Source organism: Diadema setosum, chromosome 17, assembly GCF_964275005.1.
Source record: "Diadema setosum chromosome 17, eeDiaSeto1, whole genome shotgun sequence".
Taxonomy (NCBI): Eukaryota; Metazoa; Echinodermata; class Echinoidea; order Diadematoida; family Diadematidae; genus Diadema; species Diadema setosum.
This window is the reverse complement of record NC_092701.1, coordinates 35,714,618-35,726,655: the sequence shown is the minus strand read 5'-3', so window position 1 is coordinate 35,726,655 and position 12,038 is coordinate 35,714,618. Positions and strand designations below refer to the sequence as shown.

The following is a 12,038-nucleotide window of genomic DNA, read 5'->3' as shown; positions in this document are numbered from 1 at the left end:
CGAGTGACTGACAGCATTATCATATACTCCGCAATCAAAATGCTAAAATTACCACAACACACAGGATTCCCTTCATTCAAAAAAATAAAAAATACTTCCACGTCAACATTTCCACATGAAATGAAATAAGCTTTGCTTATCCCTGCAGAGTCAAAATATGCAGAAAATCATGATCTGAAACTGTAATTCACCTGAATTGCACTTTGGACAATGTATAACAGTTCATTCAAGCAGCACTTTCATTATTAAGTCCCACTGGAATACTCTCCTCAATCGCCATCATCTAATCCTTGAAACAGCCAAGATTCTCATGTCTCCCTTTTAAAACTGTTCTTTTTGATGGTCACGATTTCAACATTTCCATACCACATTAGTGTGAGCCAGACTCACACTAGTACTGGGGCATGATTACAAATACCACAGTACAGAGCATATGATGCTAATCTTACTCTGAATTTTCCTGCATAAGATCGCTTCCTAGAAAAATATCAAGTTACACATCTACATCCAGAACTTTGATGACTACGTCTCGCAGCTTGTAGTACTCCTCTTTGTAGTTGTACACGTGGGCGCTGATGCGAGCAAACAGTCGACTGCCCTCGTTGGTGACCGCCACCCCAGCGCCGGCTTGGGCGAGGTCATAAATCAGGTTGTAATTGCCATTCTCACATCGATACTCGGCCAACTTGGGTGTGTCCGGCAGGACGATGAGGAGCATGTTTGGTGCCCTCAGGGACTCCTCCCGTAGAATCACTTTCGTCTTCCATGCTGAAGCTAGCATGTCCGCTGCCCATGTCACAAGTTCGGTGTTGTAGGCACTTATGCGCTCCTTATTTTCATTTTTTTTTTTGATTGCAGAGATAGAAGAGAGAGATGAGAGCTCATCAAACAACATGACACTGATTCTAACTGACAGGAATGACAAGAATTTCTGTAAGATGTGGAGACACTTAAAAGTGAAAAAGGAACCATTAATTAAATCTATGCAAATACCACGACAACCATAAAATATATAGAGAGTTCAAAATGTATGCTACCGGTATACTTATTTCCGCATGGCATTTTTTTATCCTGCAATAATCATTGGAGTTTCAGTTCAATTCTGATAAACTATAGATATATCACTTGCATATCAAATCATAAGATGATCTGATTTTTCAAATCTCCTTTTGTGCAGATTATCCCTCTCCCAAAAATACTGATATAGGTTACAGGAAAGTATCGTAAATGTTGATATTTTTGAGCAATTATTATTATTATCATTATTATTATTATTATCATTATCATTATTATCATTATCATTATTATTATTATTATTGTTGTTGTTATTATTATTATTGTCATTATCATTATTATCATTATTATCATTATTATCATTATTATTATTATTATTATTATTATTATTATTATTATTATTATTATTATTATTATTATTATTATTATCATCATCATTATTATTTTTGCACTGGGTAGCCTGTGAGTGGCTCAAAAACATGTGCAGGTTCTCAAATTCGCACTGTGCATTATTGCTCTAATACTTGTATGTTTTCTTCCAATTATTAACAGAAAAGATCATGAAGATATTTTCACATGATATAGAATTTGTGCCAGCCAAAGTTAGTACGAATAATGGTATGTAAAAATTATTACCACAAATATTTCTGGATTTACAGAAGCCAATTTGTAATCTATTTCTATCAGTTTAAAAACAAACACCTACCAGACCCCCAAGAGATTTGTGGAAGGTGACAGCAGTAGCTGCTGAGTAGTAAGGCGTGTTGTCCCGTGTTCCAATGTAGTGGAATCGCTCACAGAGTTCCTCTGCGAAGGTAGAGTGTGAGGATATGGCGGTGCGTATCCAGGACTGGTGCTTCGGATGGACGTAGAACAAGGCACAGCCACGGGCGGCAAACAACCACTTGTGAAGATTACCTTTACAGAAAGAGATAGCAGAGCAAGCAGTCTTTGTCATCACTCTTTATTTGAATGCATGGTTGCCACTAAAATCACTAATGGAGTCTTTTTTTGGAAAACACTTGAATCATGTTTAGGCATGATTTAGATGAAACGTAAACTATTCCGCTCATGTGATTTTACTCAATTCATTCAAGCCAATATATACATGGTGTAGAATCTGACCTTAACCTGTTGAGGACGAGTCCCGAGCATACTCGGGCAGGTGTCTATGGGAAATGAGTGTTGTAGCAAAATCAGTCCGCCCTCAACGGGTTAAGATGTAAAAATTAATCAAAATCAAAGAGCTTATATTCAGTAGGTATTAGGGTGATTACTGGCCATACACCCCCCGTTGCTCTGTGATTGCGCGGGGTTGGAGAGACGCAAGGAACTAGGCTTACCCGTCATGGCTAGCATGCTAGCATATGAACAACCAAGCAGCAGCCAAATAGCATATAAGTAAAATAAGAGTCTGGACTCCTACTTGAGCGCATAGAGCACATGTGCAGAGTGAAGTCAACCATTACTATTAAAGTGGGTAACATGTGTGGCTTCTTGTTAACACAGACATTACTGTATACGCCAAATATTTCACAAGGTCTTTATTTTCGTGAATTTCGCGTGTCAGCTGCTGTTCGCGAAATTAAAGATGCGAAAAAAATGTTGACTCTGATCTTGATACGAATGTGACACACATGTATACATTGCTCCATTTAGTACAGGACTCCACGATCGCGAATTTAACCACTCGCGAAACTGTCGGGAAGTCTTGATTTGCGAAAATTTAGACTCATTAAATACATTATAGTGTATACAGCAGTCTATAGTTTGCCTTCTATAGGCAGTGAGAAAAATCTCTTTGATTACAATGTAGAATGCACTCATACCAAAGTAAAAGTCGGCTTCAATCTTCTCCAGATTGAGGGGGATTTGCCCGGGGCAGTGAGCACCATCCACGACCGACAGCGCACCGTGACGACGACAGAGGGCGATCAGCTCCTTGAGAGGCATCCTGATTGCTGATGCACTGGTGATGTGATCCAGCATGGCCATCTTGATTCTGGGATTTTCTTCTAGCGCCCTCGCGTGGCGGTCAATAATCTCCTCTGATGTTGTCTCAAAGGGTATCTCAATTTTCACAACACTGACCCCTGAAACAAAGAAACAGATAAACCAATAAAAAACAAGCACTGAAAGTAAAGGTACAACAATAACTATCGGTCATGAAAGCACTTACATTCATCTCTTTACAAAAGCTCTTATTGCAAACACATTTACATGGTCCCCAGCCCCCACATAACTCTTGATTTGATTGTTAGAGTTAATATTTGAGAGAAGTATGCACTTCAGATTCAGTTTGGTTACCAAGAAGTAAAAAAACAAAACAAAAAAAAAGAATCAACAATCATATACTGGCATGGTGCTGATTACTCAAGACAACTCTTTCGTTATCAACAAATTTTCTTTCATTGAAGACATGTCATCCATTCTGTAAACTATCATGTGCATACAAATAGCATTTACTGAAATAGAAATGCCCTTGCAAAAGCAAGGGGAGGATATTCTTAACCACTAGTATATGAAATTCACTGATATTCACTGCAACAATAGCACATACAATGTCTTTTAATGTTTTCCACTGAAAAATTTAATACACACTTGGTACCTTTGAATAAGTCAAAACACGCCTGCGGCTATCACCTCATATCAGGTGTGTAAGACTGTTCCAAAGGTACCTTGAATGGGTAATTTGTATCCTAATTGATGCCCCCAATCCACAGAGATTTCTTCTCATCGGTCACTCTTACAGAGGCAAAGTTTGTTGTTTCCAGTCACCTACCGAAGTGTACTGGATCGCAGCCTGATGAATCCGACTTGTTTTGGTTGACTATCGGGTCAGTGTCAGACATGTCATGTGTGGTCCACACCAGACAATCTTGCCTCAACGAATTACCCTGGCGTGTCTGACACTGATCTGATGGGCGACTAACACAAGTCGAAGTCGTCAGACTGCAGCCCGATAACGTCGGTGGGTGGTCTGAAGCAACAAACTTTCCTTCTCATGAGTGATAGATGAGAAAAAAATTTCTGTGGAATGGGTTATCATTAATATATTTCCATCATTCTAAACTGCACTGTGACATGTGATTTCTTCTACCTGGCTGCAGATCGATGATCATATTTACAGCTTTCAGCACAGCCCCATATGTGTGGTTTGAAACCAAGATTTGGTCACCAGCTTGGAACTTGAAAGACTTGATGATGCAGTTAGTGGCTGCATGGGTGGAAATATAAAAAAAATAAAAATTTGTTTGACTCTAAAGATTTAACTTCACACCATGTGCAAATTAATTCTCATGAATAGTAAAGAGTGAAATGAACCAACTAAACTAACAAACAAACAAACAAACAAGTGAAATTTTTCATAAATTGGACATGAACTACATGAGTAATGATTATCTTAGGAAAAAAAGGGAACAGATATTCTTCACAATCATAATATGCAAGCTACAGTGTGGCAATGACATCATTATCACCAAATTTGATTTGGGTCTCATGTGACAGTGGTCCATCTCACTATTGATCAAAGACATATGTAAAAGATTCCCCACTCTTTTCATTTCAGGTGACTGCCTGACTGCATAGTACCGTAAAAACACAATATTTTCGTGGCATGAAATTTTGGCGTATTGAAGTTGACTGCCTTATTAGCAGCATGAAATTTTTGTGAGTTGCCTCCAACATTCAATGCAAATAGTGTAAAAAGATATTTTAATAGCGTGCATTTTAATTTGGCAAAACTCGGCTCTTGTGAAATTTGCAAAATTAACATGCACTCGAAAATTCCTCGTTTTACAGTAATACCTACAGTATACAAGATACCACATTCTTTCACTTGGTGCCTTTTAGGGGAAAAAAATGTTCTTGTTACGAGTCTAGTATGACTCAGATTTTGAACTGTGCCCTGCTTTTCTGTCTTTCACTGTTGGGGTAGCTTTCCCTAAACTTGTCACTTACAGGAACCTGGTATACCAGGTTCCCAAAATTAAGACAAGAGCGCCTGCTTTCTTGGCCTAAATTCATATTTCTTGCGTTACAATGCCCGGAAAAAATGTGTTTGATAAAAAGATAAGAGTTTATTCTATCAGCATTTGTTCTCTTGCTGTTGGAAAATGCTTATATCACACCAATATCTACCTTTTTTCTGATTTAGTTTGTGCTTGTTCTTCTATAAAACTTGTATGAAAATGAACACAGCGATCAAAGCCGAGCTCAGTAGATTTCTGTGTTTACTGACCCTAGACACCCCATTCATTCAGGTGCCAGGTTTTGTTTAGAACATAAGAGTTTTTTAGCCCATCAGCACACGCTCTATTGATACCTCACATAAGATCAATATTTCCTTTGTTCGATGGCACATGTAGTTGACCGTGGAAAGGGGATACATGCACTGCTTGACTGCTTTTGCACAGGTGGATTACCAACCTGTCCGTTCTCTGTCGACAGGCAAAAAGAATCTTGTTTGAGGGGCATTAAAGGCACTCAGAGAATTGTGGATGCAATGGGTTAACAAGAAATACATGGTAGCATCCATTGCAATGTCTACAGGATAATCACTGCTGGGTACACCCTTAATACCTGTTGTGACGTTTTCGACCAGCACTAGGTTTTCTGGTTTGGCGCCGACAAAATCTGCCACGCATTCCGCGGCCTCTCTGTACCTGGCAAGTCTTGTGAAGCGATACCATTCCTCCGGATTGGCCTCCCGCTCTCTCATCAATCTGTACAAAATGAGTAACGTATAATGTAAACAATAATCCCCTAAAAGATGAAGAAAGGAAAACCCCCCCCCCCCCCCATACACAGTATACCTACTGAGAAAACAGGATCACAGGGGTAGAGCAAACCTGGATACAATGGAATAAATGATAGTACTGTCCTCACATTTTGACACACGTAATGTCGTTACATCCACATTGGTAATGGATAAATTCTGCAATTAACTAAAAAAATACTGCTTAGTCTAAGGAGCTAGAGCACAAATTACTTTTGACAAACATTGTGCATTTGTCAATTTCAGACCAGTAAATGATACAAACTATAATGATTCATAGTTTCTCCAATTACAGGTCATGTTTGCATTAGCTTGCTTTTGACTTCTTGGTAAAATTAGCATCATTTGCTAAAACAAATAAAAAACAAAGGTTGATACAGTAAAAACAATATATAAAGGCATCTACAAGTGAAAGTGCATGGCAATGCATGAATCATCATATTAGAACTTGCAGCTGATGCAAACTGGATTTACTATTAAATACAGGACAAAATTCTTTGAGGATGGGTTGTTTCATGATTCTATCTGTGTTCTCTGAAAGTACATGGTCATGTGCACTACAGTCACTTATTTACGTGGCACATGTTAGGTCTAATGGTAGAGGCAGTCACTATGTACATGTGTTTAGCTGGTACAATACAAAGTTTTGTTAAATCATCATTATGAAGGTCAATGCAGCACAATACCATAACATTTAGAGTGACAGAGGTTTAGATGTTTTTGTTTGTTTTTCCAAAAGGTGGCTATTTTCTATCTACAGCTTTGTATTTGAGATGATCTTGCCAGTTAGCATAAACTTCTTTCGATTCTGTTGGTATATTTCATCAACATCCTCTTCTCCAATCATTTCCCATTTTCTATACCCTTGTGCCACTCTACAATTTCCTGTAAACCCAGGTCATATCCTCTCGATCTTATACCCCTTTCATTATCCTGGTATACTTTCCCCCAACATAATGTCATGCCATGCATGAACAGTCTTTACAACCACGAAAGTCACATGGTTCAAAGCCCTGTTTTGACAGACCTTACACAACAACATACAGAGAACAAAATTCCATGCATCGAGCAATAAACTGCAGGAGAGAGTGAGGGGTACTTTTTTCACAGACACACACCAAAAACCTTCCCCTGATAGGCTGCCGTATTAAATACCCGTTCATGCGCGAAGGGGATGTGATTACTATCCATGCACATGATTGGTGAGCGGTGCCACTCAGTTTGGAATATTGCACATGCATGTTGAGTTTGAATCAGACTTGAGCAAAGGAATGTTACTGCGAGAATGTAACAGAAGAGTTGTCAGGGTAGTGTTGGGGTAGTTACTCTAGCTGGCTAGGGTAGGATTTGGTTTAAGTTAGCGTGACAACGTCAGAACAATATTTTGGGTGGACTGTTTTAACCCGTTGAGGACGAGTCCCGAGTATACTCGGGCAAGGGTCTATGGGAATTGCGTGTTGTAGCAAAATCAAGCCGTCCTCAACGGGTTAACAGGCAGGATAAAAAAGATTGCCTGGACACTGTGCTGTATAAACTCTGATTTGAAAGGCTCAGTTGAAATGGGGCTTTAGATAATTCCATGATCACGCTGTTCTTGTTGCAATGAAGCAATTCACGAATGAATCTGATTTGAGATTTCTGGTAAATTTTGCTTTCACTCTTTCAAACCACAAAGTATGTTACCTTTGCTGAGCATCAAACACTTGTCTTGGCACTGCTCCGTATGAACCGTTGTTGAGGTAAACAACAGACGGGGCAAGGAGGAATTCCTGGTCCCGCAGATCCTTGCCCAGGGCTGGTGGTGTCGGCTCCTTTCCATGGGCATCTGTGGTCTCTGTTGCCACAGCAACAGGAAAGGTAGATGCTGCAGCCATTATTGCAGTGTGGTGCTTCTGCAAGATTTCTTCTCCTACAGATGAATAGACAATATGGAGCAAGAGAAAATCCTCCGTAAGACCATCTTTACAGGATCCTCTAGTATTATGACAATACAAAAATGTTCCTAAACATTTCTATTCTAGAGCTATAGCTAAAATGCCAGCTAGGTATATCGTAACAATGTCACGGGAGTAAAGATAGAGGTACAAAGGAAAAATCTGACATACTGTGTCAAATATGACATTTATTTCATGAATCTTATCCACTGATATTTTCAAGGGTTTTTTTTTTCCCCTTCATGGCTGGCCTTGTTATCTGTGACATTTTACATCTTTGACTAGAACATTACTATGCAAAGACTAAACCATACAATACTCCATTTTTTGAGACATTACAATACAATGCCACATACATAATTAACACTGGCTCATCTTTTATGCCTGCCCATTTATGACTTGGTCAAAATGCAAACACGTGGCCTAGCTGACAGTGATATCAGTCATGCATACTGTGTCATTGTTGGATCAAAAGTACCGGGTACTAGTGCTTGTAAAGATGTTGAACAAAGTTCCTTTGCTTTACCGGTACTTGCTGACAGTTGTACAGAGAACAATGTCTGATGGCAGTTTGATCCACATTCTGTCACATGTTTGCTAAACTTTATGAATGGAGTGTACAGTTCATGTGAAGTCACACAGTGGATTGACAAAAGCACGTTTCACTACATTGATTTCTACATAACATTCATTTTCTAAATGTACATAGTGGTACCGGTAGATCACATCTCAGTAACATTACAACCATAAAGGATTCCATTGCATTGTTAAGGACATCAGTAATCCCCAAAGTTTTAATTGCCTCAACACAAATCTGCAAATGAACAGTGAATACCTCAACCTGGCTATAAAGACAGACATGCCAGTGGTTCAAGCAGTGCATCAATTACAAATGAAAGTTATTTTATTGTTCAGTTTTAAGCCGTTGAGGACGGTTTGATTTTGCTAGAACATGCATTTCCCATGGACGCTTGCCCAAGTATACTCGGGACTCGTCCTCAACAGGTTAATAGAATGGACAGCATTATAGATTTGATTTAGATATGATTTAGATTTGATTTTGTGGCATACTCGTGAAATAGGCCCCGCCACTGCATGTCCATATTAATACTACAGTGGCTTGCCTGTTTATACTCGCGACTCCGTCCCTTGACTAATTTTACGGCCAATTTAATCATAAATACAACCCTAACCTAACCCTAAACCCTAACCCTTACCTTAAGTGCACTGCGGTGGGGCCAATTTCATGATTTTGCGGATTTTGTTTTTCCTTTCTTACATTTATTATGACCACAAAGAATTGCAAGAAACAATTTTAACCTGTTCCTTACGGGAACCTGTGGTAGAGGTCTATAGGCCTACTAACCCTGGGGCGTTCCTTGTACATAGTTATAGGCCCCTACTGTGGCTTTGCGTTCGGCGTTCAGGCTGTGTTTTGCAGGACTTATAGGCCTACCAGGTTCCCGTGGGAGCAACTGATCATATGTCCACTGGAACCTGGTATACCAGGCTCTGTGAGGCATATACTTGTGAAATAGGCCCCACCACTGCGTGTCTGTTCTGATACTACAGCGGCTCGCCTATTTATACTCGTGAATTTAGCCCAACCGTGTGGCGTTCATTGGTAAATAAGCACGGTGATGGGGCCTTCTTCCACAGTATGACTCATGAATCCAGTCCATGCACCAAGTGGCATTTACGCGAGATTGATACAGTGGCAGGGCAGGGCCGATTTCCACAGCATTGCATCTTTCGTCCTCCCTTTCTCCCATTTTTTCTTTGGTCTTCAACTTTTTATTTTCGGAAGGACTCTCTAATGTCCCTCTACTAATTTAACGGCCAATTTAACCATAAATACAACCCTAACCTAACCTTGCTTGCTAATGCACAGGTGCACGTGCACTGCTGCGGTATGGGTAGTGGGGCCGATTTCACAATTTTCCCCTACGAAGTCCTATAGTAATCATGAACGTCATTAGTAGCCTGAAATGTGCGCGTCCATCTGGAATTACCATGCTGTCCAGTATAGAGTCTAGTATACCAATTACCGGTACCGGTACTGTACCTGTAGCTGCGTAAACTGTCACTACTATACTAAACGTATATACACAGATCAGTGTTACTATACTGTCAGTGTCAGCTAGGTCAGTGTTCTTCACATTCTTCATCAGCACCATGCACGTCCAGACATCATAAAATTCTTTGTGACTGTCATTACAATCGGCTATCGTTTTGGGGAAGAATCCCAGTGTTTATAGGTCTACTACTGTATTGCACTTAAACCCGGTTTTAACTGGCTAACCTTTGTAATTGTAAACATAACTTGCCATGCTCTGTGCACCCACCCACTCTCCCCACGCCCAACGACTCCCGGCGCCCGATTCCCCCCAGCAGGCCAGGTTGCAAGCCGCCGCCGCCGCCTGCCCGGGACGTTGCACCGTCTTCGTAGAGGGTGGTAACTCTTTTCAGCTTAGCCCGACTAGACGCTGTGCACAAAGCATGTAGAAACAAATACAGCGACTGGGCTACAAACATTTGGCTCAGCTTTCCGTCGAACAAAACACCACTGTGCCAACGCAACGGATCCAACACTGAATCTATTCAAAAGTTATCATTGTCAAGGCGATTGTCTCCCTCATTTATGGCTACTTGACACACTTCATCATGAACTTAAATTATCACTTACCAGTGTAGTAGCGCTAAAAGTAGTTCGCATCCACAACTATGAACAACACAGGAACCTACCTGCTCTTTTATGTTCTTCCGAAATGATATCGAAAACTAGGTCAGCTTGATCGCTTGCGGATCGTATTGTTTTGTTGTACAGGCCTCCTCCAGCCTCCTCTGGTCAGCCCCAATCTAATCCCCTGGGGGTGTACGTTTCACGAAAAAACAGCAAGAAGAAGAACAAAAAAAAAAAAACCATTATGGCATGTCAATTTATTAGCCTTAATTATCGTCTCTTCAAATTACCATCGACATTGACAGAATAATTCCATTATTATTCTTACAAGTATAGCTAACCGTTACATGAAAAAAAAAGTTTCAAAAATCCTCATATTAACTAGAAAGATGAGCAAAATTGAAGACACACACAGCATACCATCATTTCTAGTCAATCTTAACTTTTAAGTTCGACTTAAATTCTTCATGTCACGCATGCACCGGGGCCCCATTTCATGAAAAGTTGCTGTAGATCGTAACCTGTCTCTTGTTATGATGAAATGGCAATCGTCTTGGAAATGGCAAGAATCAAGTTTCCTGATTGGCCGTTGATATGGGAATTTGCTGTTCTACCAAGCTTTTATGAAATGGGGCCCAGAATAGAATACATTGAATTTTGAACAAAAATGGATAAAAAAAAATATATATATAGCAGTGGTTGAGCGCTAACACTTGAAAGAAAATAGCCCTCTTCTCAACAATTTCATGAGCAACATAGGATTATTTACACTTTTTTTCAAACTATACCCTTTCACCCTAATCATTCAGTGTATATGTACTTGAGTAGTATATCACTCTCTCCCCATCTCTCTCTATTATATATCTAATGTATATATATATATATATATATACACATATATATACACGTATATGTAGAGAGAGAGATAATTTGATAATTGTAAAGCGCTTCGAAACATGTTTGTATTAAGCTCCATATATATATATATATATATATATATATATATATATATATATATGTATATATATATATATATGAAGGGTTTGTTTGCAAAAACCAATAAGTCCATTTTTGAAGATTTTGAAGTACGATCTCTGTCATACAGTACAAAATAATACCTTTTAAATGATATATTGGTCACTATACATATAGAGGTATATTTTTGAAGTTATGGTCAAAAGAAGCAAAAATGTTCTTATTATTCTCTTTATTTTTCTTGACCTTTAATCGTAAATATCTCCATTTGACAAATATGGACTTATCGGTTTTTGCAAACAAACTCTTCATATATATATATGTATATTATATATATATATATATATATATATATATATATATATATACATATATATACATATATATATAATATATATATATATTCTATATATATATATATATATATATATATATTCTATATATATATATATATATATATATATATATATATATATATATATATATATATATATATATACATAGATAGATATAAATTCTCACTCTTAATATGCAGATAGGTCAATAATTGTACTTATTCTCTACAGGCTGAAACTTTACTGTCATCACCCATCGCATGTGAAAACAAAACAAATTGAATTCTCACTGACGCAAAAAGAAAAAAAAAAGTAACATC

At 38.6% G+C, this 12,038-nt stretch overlaps 1 protein-coding gene across 1 annotated transcript; it reads right to left on the bottom strand.

Annotated features, from left to right (window-relative positions):
* Nucleotides 1-271: 271 nt before the first annotated feature.
* LOC140241000 (uncharacterized) lies at nucleotides 272-10,422 on the bottom strand. The gene is made up of 7 exons (XM_072320777.1): nucleotides 10,412-10,422; nucleotides 7,475-7,700; nucleotides 5,596-5,738; nucleotides 4,115-4,231; nucleotides 2,844-3,107; nucleotides 1,721-1,932; nucleotides 272-829 (listed from the first exon to the last, which is right to left on the bottom strand). Exons 2-7 carry the CDS (start codon nucleotides 7,663-7,665, stop codon nucleotides 494-496), a joined length of 1,263 nt encoding a protein of 420 aa, XP_072176878.1. The 5' UTR covers nucleotides 7,666-7,700; nucleotides 10,412-10,422; the 3' UTR covers nucleotides 272-493.
* Nucleotides 10,423-12,038: the final 1,616 nt, after the last annotated feature.

What these genes read in the sequence shown, in the direction of transcription:
- LOC140241000 (XM_072320777.1), bottom strand. Translation starts at nt 7,665, where the DNA reads ATGGCTGCAGCATCTACCTTTCCTGTTGCTGTGGCAACAGAGACCACA. An exon ending in GTGTTTGATGCTCAGCAAAG is followed by an intron (nt 5,739 to 7,474) that starts GTAACATACTTT and finishes CATTTTGTACAG; the next exon opens with ATTGATGAGAGAGCGGGAGG. An exon ending in ACAAATCTCTTGGGGGTCTG is followed by an intron (nt 830 to 1,720) that starts GTAGGTGTTTGT and finishes AATGAAAATAAG; the next exon opens with GAGCGCATAAGTGCCTACAA.